General features: G+C 41.4%; 1 protein-coding gene across 1 annotated transcript; it reads right to left on the bottom strand.

Moving 5' to 3' along the window:
* Positions 1-12,872: 12,872 nt before the first annotated feature.
* LOC139720972 (uncharacterized) lies at positions 12,873-24,861 on the bottom strand. The gene is made up of 3 exons (XM_071632302.1): positions 24,724-24,861; positions 15,045-15,501; positions 12,873-14,186 (listed from the first exon to the last, which is right to left on the bottom strand). The coding sequence occupies exons 1-3, from the start codon at positions 24,808-24,810 to the stop codon at positions 13,519-13,521; spliced, it is 1,212 nt and encodes a 403-aa protein (XP_071488403.1). The 5' UTR covers positions 24,811-24,861; the 3' UTR covers positions 12,873-13,518.
* Between the last annotated feature and the right edge of the window lie 2,013 nt (positions 24,862-26,874).

Here is a 26,874-nt window from a genome sequence, read left to right as displayed (position 1 = left end):
TTCAAATCAGGCTGACCACGATCGCGATAAAATTGGTATCGAGACACTCACGAATGAGAATCGCGGAGCTGATTTTGTTACAGCCAACGAAGAAGATCTGAAAACAGATGTGACTATTCGGAGCGATGGTATCATCAAAAGTAACGACGAAGGTCCTGATCTTCAGGGAGAAAGGGTAATAGTTGCTTAAATCTACACGAATGTCAGTGTCAAATGTAAAAGCACCTTGTCACATCGGTAATGCCTTTTTTTCTTGGCATTTAGAAAATCATGTTGCTTGCTCTGAAAATATTACAGATTCTTTTTTCCGTATTTTGATTCTTATTGGCAGAAGACGATTACACATGCTTTAATAAAGCCGTGGATGTTGTGCACACGGCCGGTGCCACGTTTTTAAAAGGAGGCTCAGTTTCTGTTGTTGGTACCACTTCTGGGTGTTTCTTCAGTTGAAAAGCAAAGAAAAAAAAGGGGGGAGGTCTTCAGCACAACTTTCTATTCCACTTCCAGGTTTATCCACCTGACAAGCAAGGGGTAAAAAAAGTGGGTGGCCCAAAGTGGTTATACCCTATCTATTTCCATGTATTGTGCAAAAAAAAAAAAAACACACACAAAACCAAAAAAAACAAAAGACAAAAAAAAAAGTGGGGAGGGGGGCCAAGCCCCCCCCCCCCCCCTCCCGTTCCATCGGCCCTGGACTCTTTCCATATGTTTTTATGCAACCACCATAAACTGCAGCTATAGATCAGGTTGCAGGAATGCTGAAATTCTACCATAATATTAAAATTACACTCTTTCTTCATACCTTGGACGGGTTTTTGGAGATTACTCAATGCATAAAGTTCATCAAACTAGGTACATACATGCATTAATGCAGAATGATTTTGTACGTAGAGTTTTGGTCAAAGTCAAGGTTTAATGTTAAAATGTCACAATTTCCCACATAGCTCATGGGTCAATTAATGGCAAGGGTCAAGTGAAAATGCTCAAATTCCCAATATTTGTCATCCATCCAAATGGAGCCTTGTTCTGGACACTTAAACACTCAACACATTTGCCACAAACATATCACTTTCCATTTCTGTTAATTATGTGAAACAGTCGTCTCAGACATTGTCAAGACGTACTCTAGACCTTTAGGAGAATAGATATTTAAATGCATCATGGCGGAGATATATTCACCAGTCGCCATAAATACCGACATTTCTAGCTATCGTCTATATATCTGGATTCTCTCATAAATAAAGATTGACTAAACACTAGGCGATTTCTCATTTACTTTGCTTGTTTTTTCCTTCGTTTTGTTTTTACTTGAAAGAGTAGGTTTGTGGTGGCCAATCCTTTTTTTCCTGTTAACATTGTGCTATGATAAAGAATATTCTTTACTGGTTTACAACAAAACAGAAGCCACTTAATTTGATTTAATAGAAATTCACGTATTCTAGAATATCGAGCAAAAAAAGGGGGAATGCTATTTCATAAGCATATCATTCTAATTCAACAGCTATAAGCAACGTTTTACATTCATTCTGTTATTGGATTTTTGCAGTTCAGTACCTCTTCGTCTAACAAAACATTATATCACTGTGTTCATGTCATTTCAAACTAATTGTATCAAACAGAATTGTACTGTATTTATATCAATTCTTTCTCGATTTTCCGCGCAGGCTGTGACCCCAGTTGTGCCAGCGACTACGCCATCTGAAATAAGTGCGACAGGCCAAGCTCTGGATACGCAATTAAGTATGAATTCCCAATCATTTACCAATGAGGATTCAGGATGTCCACCGGATCGAGACGAACTGCCAAGAGGTATTGAAAACTCAACATCTCCTCCTGAGGTAATCTGTACTCAAGACACGCATGATGTGGCAGACAGTAGAAATAGCGACAGAAACGAAGCTGCAGAAACCTTTCCTACCCTTCACTCGCCAACTGAAGAAAGTGGAGAACATTCCATCAAGAAGACAAATTCTTTGGAAGTCGGAGAAAATTTGGAATTAAAAATATTGACAGCATCTTCAAATCCAGAAACAGAAAATGTTGCTTCTGCCCAAGACACACTAGTAGCCTCCAGTGCTACGTCAGTAAAAGGTCTCGAAAACATGCCAGCTGATGATACTTTAGCTGATGCTGTTCCATGTTCCCAGTCTGACAAAAGAATATGTGAGAATAGTGAAGACATCACGATCACTGAGCATAATATCAATTATGAGATACTGCAGAGCATTCCGGCCGGGGAAGAACAGAAACCTCAAAGTTCGAATTGCCATAGTCATGTTGATAATAACGCACCTGTTGAAACAGCTGCTACTGATCAGGCCAATTGTGCTGGCACATCAGGGTCGAACCTTTCATCAGCAACGAATGACCCCTGCAATACATCATCACTTGTTGGTCAGCACTCTTTTGAAGACCATCAAAGTGGTGTCGTTGATCATGCGGAAGAAGCAAATGACAAAGCCGAGGATGCTTCAACCAGTGCAGCAACACCCTGTGCTTGCAGCTCCTCGTCACCTCCCTTGCAGCATTCTGACAAGAACATCCCTTTGATTCTTCGCCTTAGCGATACCATAAATGAAGAGACAACAACAAATGGAGAAGACAATGATGCTTCAGCAACTGTGTCAAAAGTATTCATAGCATCCGATGCCTGTAGCACCCAATCACTACCCACTGAAACTCTTAAACAACAGTCTGCTCCTGTTGACAATCAAGTCATCCATGAAAACAGCACAACTAACGAAAACCCAAAGGATGTGTCAATCACCGTGTCAAAGGTTTCATCAGTAGCATCTGACGCCTGTAGTGCCTCATCGCTACCCATTCCCGAAAATGAATTTCCACTTCCCTTGAAATCACAGTCAACACTAACTGGAATTGGTCAGCTAGACAAGATTGTCGAAGAGCACCATGGAGGAAGCAGTGTTGCGGTGATTATTCAATGTTCACAAAGTGTCACACCAATCCAAACTGAACCAAAACACTCTCCATTATCTGAAGTGTCCACACAGCAAAACAATGTACCACACAATGTGACTTCTAGTGGTTCATGTGAAAAACAGGAGCATTCAAATGCTAACATAAACGCTCAGGAAGATGCTACTATCTCTCAGAAACCTGACTGTGACCTCACTGATGAAGATAAAAAGGTGCGGTCCCATGATTTGACATCTCCTAAATCACCTGAAGTCGACGATAGAGCATTTACGCTCGACGCAGATCAGTCATTGATGAATGGGCAGAATCTAACAGATTGCGCTATCGATTGTGTTCATCGAAAGTCAGATCAAGAAGTCATCATTTCGGAACAAACTGTATCCCCCATGACTAATGATGCAGGTCAGGGTGATGATAATGCTAACAAAATGCCATCAGCGGACTCCTTGCAAGAAAAATCCATGTCAAAGGCTTCTTTAATAGCCAAACCAAGTCAAACTATTCTTGCTGATGATGGCAAACAATGTATCGATGTGGTGTTACAAGTGGGTGAACCATGCAGTGTTTCCCCTACAAGTCAGAAACATATTGTCAAATCCACTGTAGCTAGTATTCATGAAATATCGACAAAAGAGGAGGCACAACGGGATGAGGCAAAAAGTTTATTAGGTGAGCAAAGTCCCACAGACTGCCATACTTCCAGAGAAAAATTGCCAGAGGGAGAACGGATATCAGTTCCTGAGCCTGTAAAATGTTTGACTGAGCAAGGAAGCATTGATCAGTATCCATCTGTGCAAAATGCGGTGGACTGCAGTGGTGGCAGAAACGCTGAGGACACCCTGGATGAATCGAATATTTCAGCTGCATCTTTACCAACTCATTCTACCCAGGTTTTTGTCAGTACTGATTTTTCTGAAGTTACATCAAGTGATTTTCCGAAACACGAAATACCTGAGGAGGACAGAACAAATAATGGCGCCACACCTACTAGTATAATCCAAGATGTGACTTCACACTCTGAGGAAGAAGGCTCCTACGTCAAAGACCTCTCAACACAGTATGATTTCGAGAACGAGAACACTGAAAAAATAATTACTCAAAAGAGTTCCACAGAAACACAATCGGTAACAAGGTCTGTGTTAGTGAATGCCAGTCCGGGTTCAACAAATAAACGTTCAAATGAGTCCACGCATGCAGAACATTTCGACCAATCCAAAGATGCTACGCTAGAAGCTGCCTGCGAAAACGGAAACGCGGAAACTGAAGGAGTAAATGGTGCGCAGCCCGTTGATGTATGTGAGGATATTGTTGTAGGACAGATATCAGATGTGGACAAAAACTGCACTTCAGTGCACCACACTGAGGAAGAGCTCGTAACGCCAGTTTTAGCAGCCAATTCAAATACATCACGTTGTTCACAAGAAGCTAGTACTGAAACCCAAGAACTGTTAGCATGCCATCAAGCGCTACCTGTGAAGGAAACACATGCTGTTGAAACAGATGAGAGTACTACCACGCAAAGGGATTTATCTTCGTCATTGCCTGTTGGCAAAAGTAGCTTTCTTGCCGATGACATGAAAAGCACTTCATATACAAAAGAAGACACAAAGCTTGTCGGAAATATCACAAATTCAAGAAGTAATGCCGTTATATGCTCAGAAGATAGAGTTGAAACCACAACACCTGAAAAAGAATCTGGCGAAATCATTGACAACAATGAAGTAATACCATTAGAAACTGATACGCCCATATATGAGCCTGACGCATCTGTTTCTGTTCAGCAACCTCTCAGCAGCCCATCTGCCTGTGACAACCCTGTAATGAATGATCTCGTTACGGACACCCCAGACAAGGGAGATTCGATACACAGTTGTATTGATCCTTCAGTAAAAGTTTCTGTGCATGGACGAATACAGTCTCGGGAGAAGATTGATGAAGGAAATATGACTGCAGAGGAGATGCGTGGAAAGGAGGTTTTATCGGATGTTCAGATCCCACGAGATGCAGAGGATTCAGAAGACTCAGTGTCAGTGACGAGGGCTGACATTGAGGAAATAGCTGGTAAAGGCGGGGCTGTTGCTGAGCAGCTAGCTGATGACAGCGCAACGAGAGCTCCGACAGAGTAAACTTACAAGAGATGAAAAATCTAAAAGGTGGTTAAGCTATGTATTATACAGTATTGTAATCAGCATTTTTTTTTTCTGAGGTCGCTATTTCACTGAGTGATATTCCTTCCTATTCCGAACACCGTAAAGACTATATTTTTGCAATAATTGTCTTAGAGGTATCTTCCTCCACGTTATATCACGTTTCAAGATCCATTCCAAGGTATTTTTTTCAGTGCAACTAAACATTGATTTAGAGCAGTAATAAAATAATGTAGATATAATCATGATCTTGCTCTTCTTCAGTGAACTTGGCGATACCTAATGTAACATAAAGTGATATTCTCTTCAAATAAATTTTCAAGTGAAGTCTAACACCTCAACAAGTGTATATGTGAATCGCACACACAGAAAAAAAAAACCCTCAGTTGATCTATTAAATGCACAATATGGCACAAACAGCAAAACATACTACAATGATGTGTCCTTTTTTTCTGTTTCAGGTATTTGTATAGATGAGTGTGCTGTTATTCAGAAATGAAACGCAGTGTTATTAGTTCAATATTCTAAATTCGAATTTGTCCGGAATAGAATTGTGGTCACAAAACGTCACATGTAATTAGTTGCTTGAAATCATAAAGCTGTTGGAAGGCGACATACATGTATATATACATGTAGTGCACGGGGAAGACCAGTTGGCAGGGGTTGGTTAATTCCTGTTCAACAGTATACATGACCGGCGCGACGTTTTCAGAAGTGGGGGTCCACTTTAAATACCTTTTGGTGCCACTTTCGGGTTTCATCAGCTGACAAGAAAAAAAATGCCCTTACCGCGCTCACACTTCACACTTCAAGGTTTCATGTTCCACCGGCCCTGGTATAGGTTTATACTGGAAAATCATTTCGCGTCTATGAAGATTCGCAAAAATAAGATGCACATTAAAGTATTATCTTATTGAATGCCAGTACAACACTACATGTATACACCTTATAAGCCAGTTGACTTTTACCACTATCTATAGCGAGCGATCAATGAATGCAAATGCACGGGTGCACGTCACGAGACCGACGCCCATGAGTCATGCAGATCACGAGTTATACCAATTACCTACAAGTCATACAACCCACAGCCCGCAAATTATACCGTCCACTAGTTATACAGCCCACGATTTTCGACATTAAGTATAACAAATATAGGCCCATGAGATGTATACAGCACATCTTTCCACTTCAAATCCAAAAATGCAAAACACTTTCGTTTCCGTGTTAACTCCGGCGACTTTTTTAAGCATTCTTGCTCCCCCACCCAAAAAAAAAAAAAATGAATGAAATAAAATAAAAAATAAATAGATAAATAAATGAATAAATAAGAAATAAAAAATAAAACTAAGATAATAATAGGGCCTGATAATAATGATAATTACACAGTAATAATAATATAGTCAGGTGGGATCTTCAGATGAAACTATAGTCTACTGATGGGATCTTCGATAAAATGAGAATTCTCAAGGCGTTTTAGGGTAAAAACAAGGATACCGCATTTTTATTTTGGCATAGTTCGAGCATGCTCATTTTGATTAAAAAAGAGGTTTGCAAGCAAAATTCAAAATACACGTAGTGCAAGCCCATCTAAAATGCACATAAGCAAAATGGATGTCAAATGATTACCTTTTGTTTTTATTCTTGGAGGCTATTTCTTCTCGGGAATTCTCGCATAATGAGAAGGTAGGGTTGTAGACAAGAGTTTAATACATTATCATCCCACAACATTCATTACCATCTAAATCAGTGGAAAAATATGAAAATTATGGGTTGTCACGCAAATAGCACAGTAGCATATATTACCAATGTTTTCATTTTTCTTGAGTCATTGGGAACACTGATAATCGTGGTTTCATAGTTACATGAAGATCAGATACAAAGTCAACGAATTAGGAAGTAAATAAAACAGAAATCTAAGTAATGCAAGTGCTTGAACATCTATTCCGGTATTTGTAATGATTCAGAAAAAGAAAAGAATCCATGAAAATAGCCATTTATTTCTTTAAAAACTTACCATTTTGAGTAGAATAATATTACAAACACAAGCCACAAATACGGGATGCATCGCTGTGATATAATAAGTTTTCAGCAATTGAATTTCATACATCATAGTTACAGAAACAAATTGGTTCTCTCAAAACTTCGTAGCAGTCAGGGAGGTTATCTGATACAGTAACTAGTGGAGCGAGAGAGAAAGTGGGGAAAAAATCTTACATCCTGCCCATATCTTCTAGCTACAAATGGAGAAAGCCGCCTGAACTTAACACGATGTCTTTGTAAAAGACATAAACTTGAATCCATTCATCGTTCTTGTCCTTTAGTTTCTGGAACTTCTTCGTCTTCTTTCTCTTCTTTTTGGGGGTCCATGAAGAGTACGATGTCATCATGAAAAAAAAAATAATAATTGGTAACAATGTTGCTCCTCTCGCGCTCGATAGTGTGGCGAAAGTGCACCCAATACTTGAGTAGTATGTTATTTTCCTATTTCATGTCATTAATGCAACACCCTGTACAGATACATACTTGTAGTTGACATAATTATAGATGGCAGGGCTGCCATTATTGGAAATTAGTTGAGGGTGAGACTCCCATAGGCCCATGCTATACTAGGAGTCAAAATGAGTGAGATCAATAGAAATGCATGCAAATGAAATAAAGTTTTAGAGTGAAAAAGGACCAAAATGAGTGAGAGTTGGCAGCCCTGAGATGGTGCTGTTCATCCTGTCAGTCTCGTGGGCCTTTTTTGCCTGGTGTCGGTCTCGTGAGCCTCTTTTGCATAGTATTGGTCTCGTGGGCCTCTTGCGTATTGTCGATCGATCTCGTCGAGCCTCTTTTTGCATAGTGTCAACTCATGGGCCTTATTTGTTGAGTGTTCGGGCTCATGGGCTATTTGACTCGCGGGCTGTATAAAAATCGTGGGCTGTATGACTCATGAATTTAATGTCGGTCTCTGGGCTGTATGACTCGCGGCTGTGGTCTCGTGGGATGACCCCAAATGCACTTCCAAATTTAACGCAATTGTGTTCAACAGTCATCAAAACAAACACTCTCTCATACTGTCATATCTCATTGAATAACTGAGTACTGTAATATAGCATTCGTCATTCGTAATTTCTTTCATGGTCAGAAATTCGTGAAAGTACCGTGAATATATCTGGTTTTACAGTGCGTATGGCAGTGTCATTATGCAAGAAGTGTGTGTGTGTGGGGGGGGGGGGTGTCGATGTATGCGTGTCTCGTGCTCCTTGTACGTTGCGAGGGCAAATGTTATTCATCTGTACGGGGGTAAGGGTAGGTGTGTTTTTTTTTCCGATATTATGTACTTTTTTCACATTCGTCATGGCCAATAACTGGAAGGATGGTTCATAACGAGCATTTTGGTTATCTGTCACAAGAGTTCTAAGTGTTTAATTGTGGCTGATGTAAATCGATTTCCTGTTCAGTTGGGATTTAATGCCTAGGTCACACTAAAGCTTTATTTTCGACTCCAATTTTTTTTTTTTTTTAATAACTCCGTGCGCGATCTCGCAGCTGGAAATTGATGTTATACAAGAACAAATGTTTATGAGTGCAATGGACATTGTATTACATTTCTTGAGGAGAAAAACTGAAATGAAACTAACGCCTACTGTGCGATCTCACTACTGGAAGTTGATGTTATACAAGAACAAATGTTTATGAGTGCAATATACACAGTACGGTACTGTATTACATTTTCTTGTTCAACGAACAGGGGCGGATTCAGGAATTCCGTAAAGGGGGAGGCCTAGGGGGGGGGCGCAAAAAAGAAGAAGCTTAACCCAAAAAGTGGCCGGGGATTAAATCACCCCCTCTCCCCTCTCCCCCCCCCCCCCCGACATTTTCCGCAATCATTATGTTCCGCGACTTTTTTTTTTACTGCACCGCTAGCTGACTTTATTACTTTTCAAGTCTCGCACATCTTATGACACAATTTTCGCGAAAATCGGACATACCGTTACAACGCTGCACGACCTTTTATACATGCTTGTCAGACCGAAAATGGCTCAAGAACGTGATTTGATTTTGTGTACAAAGTCTACAACTGTATGCAAATAGAGTTTTCTCACCTTATTCAAAAAGATATGATTTTCATTTTCAATGGCTGAATTCAATTAATTTTTGCAAAATTATGCTTAAAGTAGGTTCTGTATTAAATTTTGTGGAAAAAAAACGAAAAAAGGTTGAAAACAAGGAAATACATAAGAAATGCATAAACCAATAAAATACATAAGAAATCAATTTTGATACCAACTTTTTTCAAGTACATTGTTAGAAATGCTACACGGAATAATGTCACCAAAAATTAGGATGCCACTAGCTTTATTTTCTGAATTAGAGCAAAATTTGCCAATTTTCAGGGCAATTGCGCGATCGACAGCAGAGATCTCAGGGTGGGAGTTGAATCAACCCTCCCCCGCCCATAGAACATGCCAAAAATCCCGGCCTGGTTAGGGTTAAGTGCAATTTTCTGGTGCCACTACAATTATGGTTTCTTTTTTTTTTTCTTCTTTTATTAAAAAAAAATTGAAGGGGTGGCAGCAACACACCTCGTTGAATGGATCAATAATTTCATCTTTCACCCAATGAAATATTCTGTCCATCGCACGAATGAAAACATTTAGTACACTGTATTTGTTTTATATAACACCTAAACATATATCCTTGTCATTTGATGTTTGATGAATTTAGAAACAAGAGAGAATGTGTGAGCGAGATCTGAGATCACGAGTGCTGAGCGCTATTGTCCGTTAATGTGCCTGATCACATGCACACTGCACACACAAGCGTTTTACATACATGTCTTCACTAGCCAGTCCTCATTTGACAGAATTATGAAATAAGTTGGACCCTGCATTTCACCTTGAAATGATGTCAAATGTTCAGAGTCAATTATTTACTTCAAATTACATGTATCTTTATTGACAATCGACCTAAAATGCAAGCCTTCAGCTCATTCACAGAGTAATGGTCTGTCATCAAGATAGAAGAGATAAAGACAGCCATTAAAAGAATTACATGAACACAGCTCAGACAATATTTTGAACCTCATGGAAGAGTTCAATAGCAGTCATGGATCTGTCTTGTTCAAGTTTACTCACAAAGAAACAGTGGATTGCTAAGACAGTGAGGAACAAATAAAGCCAAGTAATAAGGGAAAAGGTGCTTTCAAACTCGATTAAAGCTACTGAAAAACACCCCATGCGAGTTACCTATCCCGTCAGAAACGTATAAGAATACAAACTAAAATGTTTCAATTTCTATACAAAAACAGAGAATTTCAGTAGGCTAGCATAAATTACATCACTGTTTTGGTGCATGTTAATTACCACTAAATAGGCAGCTACACCTATACATAAATGGACATTGTTTCTTCCGTTTCTATCCAATTCACTTACATGGTTGTAGCCTCACAGGCACTGATCCCAAGATGGCTGGATAGCAGAGGACAAATTGTACATGTATAGAATACACACAGCTTGTTATGTGCACCGAAGCTGAGAAGTGTCATAAAATATTATTTTACAATTCTTGGCTAAAACCTGAAAAAAAAATATCAAAAATGTACTTGCATTTGAAAACCGCTGATATTTGTTTCCTATATGTATTACTTTCTGATGTTGTATAACTGAGGTCAATTTGAGTCAAATATTGGGGGCTTTAATGTTCGATTTCACAAGTACATACAGTACTCAAGACTCATTTGGCCATTACTGCTTGCCCACAAGCAAATTTCAGCTCCTACATCTGACACTTGAACCTGATTAAAATTAAAGGACCAAATTAAGGTGGTTTGTCACGGATATGACGTCCAGTTAATGTTATAATCAGCTGCATTACACCATTGATGGCAAGAGTTTAGCAAGGACCTGTGTATGTTTCCACTTCAATGGTTCAACAATACAAGTCACTCTTTTACCACCAGGTCAACAGCACAAAGTGCACATGTACACAGTGTATTGCCAACCTCATGCATACAATATCAGTATGGTACACAACTTGGAATTTCAGCATGTAGCATCAAGGGGGAAGCTTTACATTGCACATGACTGTATGCACACAAAGTGCTCATCACCAGTGCAAAATCATATATTTTGTGAGTCTAAATTTTTGTGAATCGGGAATTCCCGACGATTTCGCGAGTGGTTAAATTCGCGATTGTGGGGTCCTGTACTGAACGGAGAAGTATACATGCGTACGTCACCATTCACATCGGGATGAGAGTCAATACTTTCGCTTGTCTTTAATTTTGCAACAAGCACCTGACTTGCGAAATTCTCTAAAATAAAAACCTCGCGAAATATTCGGTGTATACAGTATACTACAGGGGCCACAGAAGGGGGGCACATCCCACATTTTGGGGTCTTGAAAAGAATCAAAAAGAAAAAAGACATCAAAAAAAGAAAACAAAATAACCATAATTTTCTGAAAGATCTTAGATTCTTTGTGGATAACCATTGACCCTTGACCCCATAAAAAATGATAATTTTGCTGCCCCTGTCCTACCTCAGCGCGTTACCTTTCAGCAAGCAAAGTACTCCAAACTTAGCCTAATTGTGGGGGAAAAAAAAGCATACAAATGACATTTCTGGATGTGTACATAGCATACCATTTTGACCCAGATTTGGGGATTGTTTCTCATTTCTCTGCATTTTTCTACATCTGCCCTGACATACAAGCATATTGTATCCTAAAGCAAAGCTCCATTCAATTCAATTCAAAATCTAGTACATTTTGCATATCATCTACACGTTGACAGAAACAAACAATGACAAACTTAGAGGTATAATACATACGGTATCCCATGGTGATGAGAAAAAGAACATATTTCAGAGCCATATTTTTTGCCTGGGGGAACAAAAATCCAGTGTGGGTATGCATGGATGCTATTTCCCAGTGCTGTATATAAAGAGAGCCTGGCCCATTGCTCACAATGGGCGCCATGTCACTAATCAGCGTATTACGCATTAGAGGGTTAGCATGTACACTCAGAAGTCGTAAACAAAGCAAGCAGAGTGTAGTTAACAATGGGCCCTGCATGAGCTCCGTTTGGTATTGTCATGGTGCCTGTGTAGATCACGAGACCAGCTACTGACAAATCGCAGGCCGATGAAAGCTCATATGCTGAAAACCAAATTGGCCAGACTCCCTTTGTACTGCCATTTCCTATTCCCAAATCAGCTGAACCCTATCATGCACCACTTATCCCTGTTGGTATTCATTAGGTTTCTTCAAACAATGCTCAACTTAAACCACTTTTATCAATGAGTTGACATTTCACTTCACTTCAAACACAATCAGATATTTGCAATCAAGCAAGTAAATTATGTCAGGAGATGTTATTATACAAAGTGTGTCTCAATCACTGCATGAAAGTTTTGTGTTTGACCCTCAACTAAAATTAGAGTAAAGACTAATAGGTACATTGTGCCCATCAGCTGGAGTGGACTAAATTGTATCCGAGACGGACAGAAATGAAAAATTAAAGTTCTCTTCCAGCTCTCTTTCAGCCATTTATGACAACCACGTTAACATGTATATTCTGGGAGTCTATTTTTTGTTTAAAAACAGCTATCTTCCCACAGTACCCATAGTATCAACTGAGGGGGAGCAAGGTGCCCATTTGACCAAATTCCCTACGGATGCTACCTGCAAAGTTTGGTGAAAATTATCATGGGGTTTTCAACGAGATGAAAACGTACAATGCAGCCCACCCTCCCCCCCTCCTTCCCATTTTCTACTTACCCTTAGAGGCCCCAAGGGGAGCATGGTACCCATTTGAACAAATTGAGATCCTATGGCACTACGGATGCTTGGCGCAAAACAATCACTTGTACAATGCATAATGGACACAAGACGAAGAGCGATCTCAATAGCTCACTTGCTTAGGTGAGCTGAAAAGGAATAGGTATTGGTCATCTTTTCAACATGTTGCTGTGCTTCCAGCACACCAAACTTCATTCAGACAGACTAATATAGAGCATTGAAACTACTGTAAAGGTGGAAATTTTTGCAGTGTTGGAAGTTCTTTTTTTGCACATTTTGCACAACCAGAAAGCAGTGCGATAAATAAAAGCATGCGAATATTTTTGCTTGCCATGTGTTTCTGTAGTTGATGTCTTGATTCCACGAAATTCAAAACACACGAAAACTCATCTTACCCCGCCGAATGAAAAATTACTTGCCCAAAAACATCCACTTTTCCAGTATTTTGCAAAAGCTACTCTTTAATGATCATACTTTAAATGGACATGAAAGAGAAGAAAAGAAATGAGTACAGAAATATTGTTTGCTTCAGCATGTTTCTGTGTTTGGAGAATACCAGACTGCATACACTTGACAGTGAGTTACCAGGTCATGAAACAATACATTGCAGCAGTCCAATGTTATAAAAAACTTGCCAGTGTAGTATGACTTAATGACCTGAATGATAGTTTCGGCGACTTCTCCTATCTTGATCATGTCTGCTACCAGACCGATCTCTGTAACGCTCTGGTTCTCGCCCCTGATAATCTCGGTTGGAGCGACTTTCCCTTCCTCCATGCCCACTATAGTCTTCATATCTCCTGCCTCGGTCTGGATCCCTCAATTCATCAAAGTGCCCCCCTTGCTGTGGTTCATCATTACCATATCCATGTGGACTGCCACTGCCCCTATAAGCTTGTGATGGGTCTCTGCTATAGTCGCGATCATCTTTTCTAGAATACCTTTCCTGTCTGGACCTATCCCTTGCCCATGAATCTGCTCCACGGTCATAATTATCTTTGTCCTTGCGGCTGTTACGCTCACTTCGATCAAAATTTCGGCCGGTGTCAAACTCATACCCATGATGGCCCTTATCCTCTTGCGATCTCCTGTCTGATTGACTTTCCATGTCTGAACCTACATCTCCACGTGTCCAGCCTTTTGACTCTCCTCTCTCTGGTGAGTTGTAGCTACTATGCCGAGATGTCAGTGGACTAGAATGAGAGGGTCCCCAGCTCCTGTCATGGCCAGTGTTCCTCTGGGGGCTGTCTCCAAACCTGGGTACTCTGTCTGGTACAGGAAGTCCCTGGAAGGCAGCACCTTGAGAAAATGGGGTGCCTGCAACAATGACATAAGAGAGAAGAAAGCAGGAAATACAAGAAAATTATGCATGAAGATAAAAACTACTAATAAGTGTTTCACTGAAGGCAGACAAATCAAACATTGTCCATGAAAATTCTTTGACACTCTTTGTGCATTAAAGTAATGTATAATAGTAGTTTTTGCACCCCCATACATTTGAATGGATAGGCAGCACATTAGTTTTCATGCAAGAAAATGTAAAACAATATCTTGGTGTGTTTTTGTTTTTGCTTTTTCGTGTGTGTGAGGCTTGGACAAAAATATGTGCACAGTGCAAATTAAAGACCCTGCTTACATACTGTATATGTTTTTGAACCACTGATCTGAAAAATTCATGTTTGTCAGTTGCCTAAAATAAATGCACATCATGGTATTAATTTGCATCCTGACTGTATACATACAGCTTGGCTCTGGGTATGTTACAGTGTACGAGCCACACCTGTAAAAACAAGAAAACTAGCCTACAGTACATGTAAAAAAGCATAACTAATAAATCATGTCCACTGATGTAAGTTCTGATTTATCCAGGTAACGTTCAGTAAAGGTATAAAATTCAATCAATTCGTCTGGACTAATTGTTTCAATTTTGAGAACAGTTTCATGTCTGATCTTGGACGCGTCATCATCTCTTCTGCGCCGACTGGCAATGACGCCTTCCCGCCACCAAATCAAACGAGTTGATGAAGTGTCCAGGATCGGATGTGAAACAGTTCTCGGAATTAAAACAGTACAATCCAGATAAGTTGACTTAATTTTGTACCATTATTCATGCCCACTGATGCACATGGGGCAGACGAAGATTCGAGATGCATTTTAATTTTAATTTTAATTTACCAGGAGGAAGACCAATCATCTGTCCAGGTGACATCATGTTGCCCGGCATCACAATAGGCACAGCTGCCCTGCTCCCCAAAAGATGCAGCGGATGTCCTTCAGGAACCTGTCCCTGTCCCAATACTCTGCCTGGAGCTGATGCAGACCTGGTCATGGTCACTGCCCCTTGTCCCTGCCTTGGTGGGTCACCAAGAATACCATTTCCCTGACTTTCCACAATACCTGGGGGCAGCCTTGGGGATGGCATCATAGCCAGTGTTCCCATGGCAGGAGGTGTATTTTGATGCTTGCTGCCACTGCGGAACTGTAGGCGTAATGCTCTGCCAAAGATTGGAAGGCCCCCCATAAGCTGCATGGCATATGGTACAGAGACATCATGTTTGAATTCCACAAAGGCAAAATTTTTCTGTCTACCTTCCTTGTCTTTGGCAATGTTGACATGTTTGACTGGGCCAGCCTGTTATAATCAGTAATAAGAAAGAGCAAAACATAACCGGTAAGAGAAAAAAAAGATGGGTATATTGGGTTTGTAGCTACAGTGTATGCTGCATACACACACACACACACACACACACACACACAATACACTTACAGTGTACTACGGATGGATAGATCATAATACAAGTTGCTCTAGTAGTAGAAAAACATACATCTCATGTACATGTACATCAAATGTTTTTTCAACAGAGTACACATTGTAGCTTGCGCACTTGGTTTCTGTTCAACTCTGCTACTTTTTTTTCTTTCCCTTGAAAGTTAGGTATAGGTACAGGCAGGACAGAGTTCTGCACAAGTCTGGCATCAGTCAATGCTTTAATGTCATCACAGTGAGCTCACTGGTCACACAACAATAATGCATTTGCATGTTCACATCGAAACTAGTAATTTGGAATATATGAACAAGATCAGGTTAGTTCTGATTTTAGTTTCTTCTATACAATAATGTTTGTAAAATGATGTCAGACTTTACTAATTCGTGCATAGAGAGGCAAGAGCCGCAGAAAAAAGCACCAAAAGATTTGAGTCCGAGCAGGCCTATGGACCGATTTTGTGACGCGCTATGTGTATTTTTGGCATGGGCAGCGCCATTACGCGGTGTCTCAGCCGACCCCCCCCCCCTCCCCTCTCCCCCACCCCCTTCCGCGCACGGAATGAAAAACTGATGCATGGTTGTTTTAGCCAATAGGCGTCTCGTACTGAGTGCATGAATGCTTGCTTAGTGCGCGAACCTTTGTTACGAGTGCGTGATAAACATGTTGCCCGTGGGGTGGGGGAGAGGAGGGGGGGTCGGCTGAGACACCGCATGGCTGCGCCCAGCGCCACAAAATGTCTGCTGCCCTCAACGAACCCGAATCGGTCAATAAAAGCGGCAGCCTAGAGAGAAAAATCCATCTGTTCAGAGCTTTTCATCATTTTTTAACATTTACAGTTCTCCTTCATATATTCCATGAAGCCAGATGTGGAGACTGCTGGTAGACTAACTGCTGGAACATAACCCCAAAAAGATACAAACCCATCTTTCAACCGAGCGGCAGCCCTACACTGAGCGAACCCGCTACCACCCGTTTCGGTGGATCGCTGCACATCAGTTGATTGAAACTCAATTTTTGTCAAAAAGCGCAGACAGAATTTTTTCTTCTTTTCATCATGGAGAGTGGACATGTGTGTATATTATTAAGTACAAAATCAATGTGCAACAATTTATATGTCACATGTGAGATGGCCATGATGTATGATAAGTGAACACGAACAGAGAGCCTCATAGTCATGAGTAACCGCACTACTAACTCCGGGGCACTCCTTGCACACAGTTATACTGTGGGAGCGCCCTGAGTCAAAAGAGTGCTATCTCTGTATGTTGTAAAAGAAACAAAACTTTTTGCACCACTATAAGTTTCATATTTTACCAGCAAAAGGCTTACTTTTATAATATACATACATTTCTTACCTCATTATACGATACATTCACTTCTTAATTTCCGCATTAATCCCGTAGTCTTGAAAAGACATTTTTCTATGAGTTCATATCCATCCCCCCCCCCCCCCACCTTCATTCTTTGGCTTTGTAGATGCAACCTTTGCGTGGCACTTCGCACATTGGCGATATGAATACCCATGAGAGTCGAGATGATTTTAGCCTTTGAACAAGGTCCTTTTGCTGCACGCTGTGTTGTGGCGAGCGAAAGGGTTTGAGTGAAACGCGCACACACCAGCAGAGAGCAATCGGGCACCACACGATGTCGCGCAGCAAGAGTGCCTGGTCAAAAAGGCTACAACACTGCTATCAACTCACGCAAGCGCAAAGGTTTCAAATCTCGTTTAATTGGGCAGCTGTCCATTTCGCAGATCCCTCCTGACCGAATCATTTAAAAGCATCGATTTGGACAGAAAGGGACTATTAGCGGACTATGTTCCGCGCATCCTCTTGTCAATATTGAACTGGAATTCATTGGTAAGTATTCAAATTGACGCATTTTGTAGCATTTAAGGTGATATTTAACCACGATACTAGGCCTTTCCAGATTCAAAATCCTACAATGCGTAGCCCCAGGTCACAGTTACAGCACTGCCAAAGCAACCCCAACACGTAACGTGTTAGTTACAGCGCCCCACGTCAGGGTTAAGTCAACATCATCTCGCCCCGAATGCGAGTGTGACTGTGAGGGCCTCATCATGAGCACCCCGACCATGCTCATAAAGGAAGGATGGGCCTCGTATCCACGATCTGGGAATCCTGATAAGCCGGAGCCCCCCCCCCCCCACCCCCCCCCCCAGGCCCCCCGACCTCGCCTCTCGCCCTCATCAATGAGCGGGTTTTCCCTGGACTGAGTGATGTCGTCGCTATCGTACACCCCCAGCCCGCGCCCCTTCCCGGCCTCCCCGCTTAGAATTGGGGGGAAAATAAGCAATAAAAGAGCCTAGTCATAACATACATGGCATTATCGTGAAATTTGTCACCAGTGACAAATTTCCACAGCCGGACAACTTCTCCTTTGACAGCTCGCGTATTGCGCTCTGCAAGAAAGTGACTCGCACAATCGCAGTTGATCGGTACGGTGGGGGTCGCGTCGCGTGCGATCCACGATTGGCAACCTTTCAAATCGCTCGTTCGTTGCGCGATCTCAAGCACGCGATTACGTGTGTATTCAAGTTGTCGACCGTTGCGCGATCTCATTTCAAGTCAACTGTTACGTGATGTCTGTCTCCACCACTTTTCGTAGTGAATAAATCGTACCAGTTACTGAGTCCATCAAACCCCACTTTTCCCTTCTCTTCAAGATCACTGGGCCACTTTTAGAATATTGCTATCCCATGTGCACATAATAGGCGAATCACAATTAATATACAACACGATTTGATATGTAGATCACCAGCCCATGCTCCTTGCATCAAAATATCTCATACACGGTGACAAATTCCACTACAAATTGTATCAGTATTATAGAAAAATTCCTTGACCTTCTAAGACTAAATAAGTCGTGGATTGTTTCACGATTTATCCATTGTGGATAGGAAGCATCTTAATATAGGGACTATCCAACATAAACGAATCAGAGAAGGAAACTCCCTATATACTGATCGTGGAATTTGTCACCACCACTTTCCTACCAAACCTATCGTAATTAACCTGTTTATTCCATCAACCCCACTTTTCCCTTCTCTTCAAGACCACTCTGCCACTTTCAGAATGTTATCCTATCCAACATATATACGAATCACAGTAGGAAACTCTCTATATACTGATCGTGGAATTTGTCACCAGCCTGTGTTAACTGGCGTCCAAATCCCATAGGCGGTGACAAATTCCACGATTAGTATAACTAATCGTGGAATTTGTCACCAGCCCGTGCTCACTGTGTTGCGTTCCTATAGGCGGTGACAGATTCCGCGATAGGCCTTAACTCTCGACCAAACTCTAGTGTCGTTGAGCTTGTCACCATATTCGGCCACTCCTGAACTAAATAAATCGTAATTAACCTGTTTCTTCCATCAACCCCACTTTTCCCTTCTCTTCAAGACCACTCTGCCACTTTCAGAATGTCTCCTATCCAACATAAATGAATCAGAGAAGGAAACTCCCTATATACTGATCGTGGAATTTGTCACCACCACTTTCCTACCAAACCTATCGTAATTAACCTGTTTATTCCATCAACCCCATTTTTCCCTTCTCTTCAAGACCACTCTGCCACTTTCAGAATGTTATCCTATCCAACATATATACGAATCACAGTAGGAAACTCTCTATATACTGATCGTGGAATTTGTCACCAGCCCGTGTTAACTGGTCCCCAAATCCCATAGGCGGTGACAAATTCCACGATTAGTATAACTAATCGTGGAATTTGTCACCAGCCCGTGCTCACTGTGTTGCGTTCCTATAGGCGGTGACAGATTCCGCGATAGGCCCTTCAAAACATAAATGAATCAGAGTAGGAAACTTTCTATATACTAATCGTGGAATTTGTCACCATCACTTTCCTACTATAAATAAAGCGTAATTAACCTGTTTCTTCCATCAACCCCACTTTTCCCTTCTCTTCAAGACCACTCTGCCACTTTCAGAATGTCTCCTATCCAACATATATACGAATCACAGTAGGAAACTCTCTATATACTGATCGTGGAATTTGTCACCAGCCCGTGTTAACTGGCGTCCAAATCCCATAGGCGGTGACAAATTCCACGATTAGTAATCGTGGAATTAACTAATCGTGGAATTTGTCACCAGCCCGTGCTCACTGTGTTGCGTTCCTATAGGCGGTGACAGATTCCGCGATAGGCCTTAACTCTCGACCAAACTCTAGTGTCGTTGAGCTTGTCACCATATTCGGCCACTCCTGAACTAAATAAATCGTAATTAACCTGTTTATTCCATCAACCCCACTTTTCCCTTCTCTTCAAGACCACTCTGCCACTTTCAGAATGTCTCCTATCCAACATAAATGAATCAGAGAAGAAAACTCTCTATATACTGATCGTGGAATTTGTCACCATCACTTTCCTACTAAATAAAGCGTAATTAACCTGTTTCTTCCATCAACCCCACTTTTCCCTTCTCTTCAAGACCACTCTGCCACTTTCAGAATGTTATCCTATCCAACATATACGAATCACAGTAGGAAACTCTCTATATACTGATCGTGGAATTTGTCACCAGCCCGTGTTAACTGGTCCCCAAATCCCATAGGCGGTGACAAATTCCATGATTAGTATAACTAATCGTGGAATTTGTCACCAGCCCGTGCTCACTGTGTTGCGTTCCTATAGGCGGTGACAGATTCCGCGATAGGCCCTTCAAAACATAAATGAATCAGAGTAGGAAACTTTCTATATACTAATCGTGGAATTTGTCACCATCACTTTCCTACTAAATAAAACGTAATTAACCTGTTTCTTCCATCAACCCCACTTTTCCCTTCTCTTCAAGACCACTCTGCCACTTTCAGAATGTTATCCTATCCAACATATATACGAATCACAGTAGGAAACTCTCTATATACTGATCATGGAATTTGTCACCAGCCCGTGTTAACAGCAGCTAAAATCCCATAGATGGTGACAAATTCCATGATCAATATATAGAGAGTTTGCCGAGAGTTTCCTATATACTGATCGTGGAATTTGTCACCACCACTTTCCTACCAAACCTATCGCAATTAACCTGTTTCTTCCATCAACCCCACTTTTCCCTTCTCTTCAAGACCACTCTGCCACTTTCAGAATGTTATCCTATCCAACATATATACGAATCACAGTAGGAAACTCTCTATATACTGATCGTGGAATTTGTCACCAGCCCGTGCTAACTGGTCCCCAAATCCCATAGGCGGTGACAAATTCCACGATTAGTATAACTAATCGTGGAATTTGTCACCAGCCCGTGCTCACTGTGTTGCGTTCCTATAGGCAGTGACAGATTCCGCGATAGGCCCTTCAAAACATAAATGAATCAGAGTAGGAAACTTTCTATATACTAATCGTGGAATTTGTCACCATCACTTTCCTACTATAAATAAAGCGTAATTAACCTGTTTCTTCCATCAACCCCACTTTTCCCTTCTCTTCAAGACCACTCTGCCACTTTCAGAATGTCTCCTATCCAACATATATACGAATCACAGTAGGAAACTCTCTATATACTGATCGTGGAATTTGTCACCAGCCCGTGTTAACTGGCGTCCAAATCCCATAGGCGGTGACAAATTCCACGATTAGTAATCGTGGAATTAACTAATCGTGGAATTTGTCACCAGCCCGTGCTCACTGTGTTGCGTTCCTATAGGCGGTGACAGATTCCGCGATAGGCCTTAACTCTCGACCAAACTCTGGTGTCATTGAGCTTGTCACCATATTCGGCCACTCCTGAACTAAATAAATCGTAATTAACCTGTTTATTCCATCAACCCCACTTTTCCCTTCTCTTCAAGACCACTCTGCCACTTTCAGAATGTCTCCTATCCAACATAAATGAATCAGAGAAGAAAACTCTCTATATACTGATCGTGGAATTTGTCACCATCACTTTCCTACTAAATAAAGCGTAATTAACCTGTTTCTTCCATCAACCCCACTTTTCCCTTCTCTTCAAGACCACTCTGCCACTTTCAGAATGTTATCCTATCCAACATATACGAATCACAGTAGGAAACTCTCTATATACTGATCGTGGAATTTGTCACCAGCCCGTGTTAACTGGTCCCCAAATCCCATAGGCGGTGACAAATTCCACGATTAGTATAACTAATCATGGAATTTGTCACCAGCCCGTGCTCACTGTGTTGCGTTCCTATAGGCGGTGACAGATTCCGCGATAGGCCCTTCAAAACATAAATGAATCAGAGTAGGAAACTTTCTATATACTAATCGTGGAATTTGTCACCATCACTTTCCTACTAAATAAAGCGTAATTAACCTGTTTCTTCCATCAACCCCACTTTTCCCTTCTCTTCAAGACCACTCTGCCACTTTCAGAATGTTATCCTATCCAACATATATACGAATCACAGTAGGAAACTCTCTATATACTGATCATGGAATTTGTCACCAGCCCGTGTTAACAGCAGCTAAAATCCCATAGATGGTGACAAATTCCATGATCAATATATAGAGAGTTTGCCGAGAGTTTCCTATATACTGATCGTGGAATTTGTCACCACCACTTTCCTACCAAACCTATCGTAATTAACCTGTTTCTTCCATCAACCCCACTTTTCCCTTCTCTTCAAGACCACTCTGCCACTTTCAGAATGTTATCCTATCCAACATATATACGAATCACAGTAAGGGGGAAAAATCTGAAATGGATTCAAAGTTTTCTCAATGGAAGAAGTCAGAGGGTCGTTTTGAATGGTATTAAATCTTCTTCAGTAGCGGTAGCATCTGGAGTGCCTCAGGGGTCGGTTCTTGGGCCTTGCCTCTTTCTACTTTACATCAATGACTTGCCTGATGGTCTCGCGTCAAAGGTTCGCCTTTTTGCCGATGATGCAATTTCTTACATGACCATCGACAATCAACATCATACGCAAAATCTTCAAGAGGACCTAAACAAAATTGGTGACTGGGCGAAAAAATGGATGATGGATTTGAACACAGATAAGTGTAAGGTTTTGACAATATCCAGGAAAAGAAGTAAGGTGCAACACGTGTATCATCTAAATAACGCCCCTCTTGAATCTGTTGAATCCGTGAAGTACTTGGGTGTAACAATAACTTCTGATTTGAAGTGGACCCAACACATCAACAATACTGTCAATAAAGCCAATAACGTGCTTGCATTTCTAAAACGCAATCTTCGCATAAAATCTTCTGATGTTAAAGCCACAGCTTACAAAACGTTGGTTCGACCAATTGTTGAGTATGCTTCCACAGTTTGGGACCCATCTACCAAGAACCTAATCCACCAAGTGGAAATGGTCCAGAGAAGAGCTGCGCGATTCACTTTAAATCACTACCATAACACCTCGAGTGTCACCAAAATGCTACAAGAACTTAATTGGACCACTCTGGAACAGCGCAGAGAAAATGACAGGCTAATTATGATGTACAAAATACACAATAATCTCACTCCTCTTTCAGCACAGGACTATATCATCAAACAGGCTACTCAGTTAACGAGAGCCTCGCAACCACACTCCTATCAGGTATAGCGAGGTACCCGCACCTCGTCAGGGGCCCGAATACCGTCACCCCGCTTAAAATTGTTTTAAGCGCACTAAACAAAAATTTATGCCCGGGACTGTGTTCAGTATGCTTGAAAATTGGCAGGGCCAAGCAAATTTTGGTGAAAACCGAACAGTTTTTCGCGAAAATCAGAAATTTTAATCGGAATAGGACCCTACGTGTTATAAGTATCACCACTGTCCCCGCACGCATCTTTTACGTGCTTTGTCTATGGGAGCGCGGGTGACGAGTTGCGGGCCCCCTTCCTTAGCGCACAGCTACTGTATTTCGCATCGTTCGCGTTTGACGACGATAGCTGCTAATTTTCGATATCGATCAGTGAGCTTGTGATTCCATTGGAATTTTCAGCATTTTTCCTGTATGTGAGTTGGATTTCAAAGAATTTCAGTGGCGAAATGTGATTCAAATATGCGCAAACATTAACTATGACGAGGTGCGGGTCACCCAAGTATACCATATTCGAGAACTGAATCGCATCGCCATTCGTTCTTCCCAAGAACTGTAAGGAACTGGAATTCCCTGTCGTCAGAAATTGTTTCAGCGCCATCTGTGGGATCATTTCGAAACCGTCTAACGGTTGATCACAGTGGCTAGTATTTTCGTCAAATTTTCTATGTGCTTGTAAATATCTGTAAATAAATTGTATTATAATGTAAATAGCACCAGTCTGCAAGAATCTTCAGTCTATTGAAGGAGGCAGACTTAATCAGAAGAAGAAGAAGAAGAACATGAATAAATATAGGTCACAATTCACGATTTATTTAGTGTAAGGAGACTTGGTAAACTCTCTATATACTGTTCGTGGAATTTGTCACCAGCCCGTGTTAACAGCAGCTAAAATCCCATAGGTGGTGACAAATTCCACGATCTGTATATAACTGTTAGAGAGTTTGCAGAGAGTTTCCTATATACTGATCGTGGAATTTGTCACCACCTATGGGATTTTGGCTACAATTAACACGGGCTGGTGACAAACGCCACGATCAGTATATAGAGAGTTTCTTATGAAAATTATTATTTATGTTACAAGTTAAAGTGTTTGAGCATTCATCGTCCCGCCAGGAGATAGTGTATCAATAGGGAAATGCGTGGTGGAAATCTGTCACCGCTTGCCTCTTGTGTGAGGAGAGCAAGCTGCATGCTTCGCACGCACCAAACAATAGCTTTCATTCAAAATCACGGAAGCGTGCAAGCGAAGCGGTCTGATATTCGGGTACGTGTTAGAAGATGTCACCAGTGACAGAAAACACGATATGGCCAAATACATTTACACTTACGTCTAGACCCCCACTAGAAATAGCGAGTATGCCAAATCGTGGCAAAAATTTATTGTAAATGTAATTATTCCATATGACCATAGGCCCTAGTGAAAATTTAATCCCCAGCATCATTTTATCGTAGGTGGGACTAACGAGTAACGTTTCGTCTACCATCTATGGTTCGAGTGGTTGAATGTTACGCTACGGTCATATTACGGATACATTTAAACGCTTACCTGAAGAAATAGCTCGAACAAAATTTCGTCTGTCACCCTCGGTTCAAGATTGCCGACCCAAAGCGTACGGTCTGCTTGATCAGTCATTGTAGGTTATTGCAATTCCAAAGATTTCAAGAAGATACAGCAGTTTATGGGTAGCCCAGCGCCAGACAGAGAGAGTGTAGTTTTTCGTCAAAGAGTAGAAAGCTACGCTTTTTCCGTAGTTTACACACCGCACACCGCACACCGCACACCACACACGCACGCCGCGCGCCGCACACACACGCGTACACCAAGGCTACGGGTACACGGTTACATTGGGTCATGGCTCAAAAAAAAGAGAGAGAGAGAAAAAAAAAGGCCTAACCAAAAGGGAGGAGGTGGGAAGAGATGCCCACTGAGATGCCCCTCTTTGCCATGCTCCAAATAAAACGAAGACGTTAAAAACAACACACAAATAATAATAATAATAATAATAATAATAATGATAATGATAATAAAATGATAAAAAAGGCCTCTTTGCTCCCTGTTCAAAACTACACTAGTAGGTCAGGTGTGTACCGTTACAAGGAGGATAAAAACATCAAATTTGAAGAGATGATGCCTCAGGACCAACTCATTAACATTAGAGTAGGAGCCCTCTTAAAAAGAGAAGAAAATTTCGGGTGCATGAAACTTTCGCAAATTTCCCGAGGAGCTAAAAGATTCGCGAAAGCAAACTGTGCGCAAACAATGCATCGAATGCCGGAGGCAATTCGCGGAAGTTTCATGCAACGAAAAAGACTGTCGGCTCCAATTTGAGATGTCGCAAAAATAACATTGTATAGTATCTAAGGAAGTACAGTAAAAAAAGGGGGAAAAAAAGAGGTTCAGATTTGTTACAATTTTGTTCATTTTTCATGGGACTAGAAAACATAAACCCAATCTTGAATTCCATGATCAGCAAATCATTTGAAACGTGGAGGTGATTGCAATATATATTAGTATCCGATTTATGGAAGAAAAAATACTGTTGAGGCGCCACATACACAATACACCCGACTGGGCCGCTCGCGCCGCGGAACGTTTTCTAATGGGGGGGGGGGGGGGGGGGGGGGGGGGGGGGGATGGTGGCTACGGATCGTGGTTGACGGGGGTGTTCAATAGTCAGCGATCCCTTTAACATTGGAAAACGTTCCAAAGCCCCTTTGATGATACGTAACTAAACTGGATATAATTAAGGACCTATAACACACTGTGCACACCTCAACAGCATTTCTCTTCATGAATTGGTAATTGATTCAACCCCCTTCATGTTTGAAATGCTTTGTTGATCATGGAATTCCAGGATGAATAAGCAGGCCTATATAATGACAATTTTCAACAAAACTATTATTGTGCCATTCTGACATCGCGCACTGCGTATACCGTCTCTCTATGATGTAACACTTTCGAATAAAACAATCAGCGTGTTTCTACAGAGAATCCGATAGACCTAGCATTTGCAAGCGCGTAATCAAACAGTGCGCTAACGCGGAACCAGGTTGTTTCTACAGAAAGCGCATAATCGGATTGAATCCGATTCTCCACCTGAATGCAGGTGTGACCGGATGTCTGGAAAGTTGGCTGGTGCATTGTGGGCCTGGGTCAAGGTCAAGCATCTACTGATGATGCGGATGCAATCACCGATTGAACGAAACTGAGCACAGGGCCTGCCTAGCTAGCTAGCCTAGCCCTGGGCCGGCCGGCCCGGCCTAGTGTGGGTACAAGTTACGACCGGCTGCTGGACGAATTTGTTTTCATCTAACTTAACGTTAGGGCTCCTACTCTAACGTTAGCTCCAACGTTTATATGGATTAGAAACTAGTTTTGTTTTCTACCAATTCTTTGGTTCGTCAATTTTTCACGGATCTTAAGGTTGGATTTTTATAACTCGATTATCACATGTGACGAGACAACAGCAGTTCACAGAGACACAGCTTCTGTCGCGTCTGACTGAGTTCTGTAAGTTCTATCATCAATTCTAACTAGTTTCTAGAGTAGAAGTAGAACCTCCTACTCAACTGTTGGGCTAGGCCCAACGTTAGGCATATTTCTAACGCTAACAAGTTAAGATAAAAAATGATTAGATTAGGGCCTAGTGTTAGCAGTTACACGTTTTAGGCGTTAAAAGTCGTTGGGCCTACTGCG

This window comes from Diadema antillarum, unplaced genomic scaffold (genome assembly GCF_040938485.1).
Source record: "Diadema antillarum isolate AM-2024a unplaced genomic scaffold, OU_Dant_1.0 scf00000136, whole genome shotgun sequence".
In the NCBI taxonomy this organism is placed as follows: Eukaryota; Metazoa; Echinodermata; class Echinoidea; order Diadematoida; family Diadematidae; genus Diadema; species Diadema antillarum.
The sequence above is the reverse complement of the archived record's forward strand: the minus strand, read 5'-3'. Positions and strand labels throughout refer to the sequence as shown.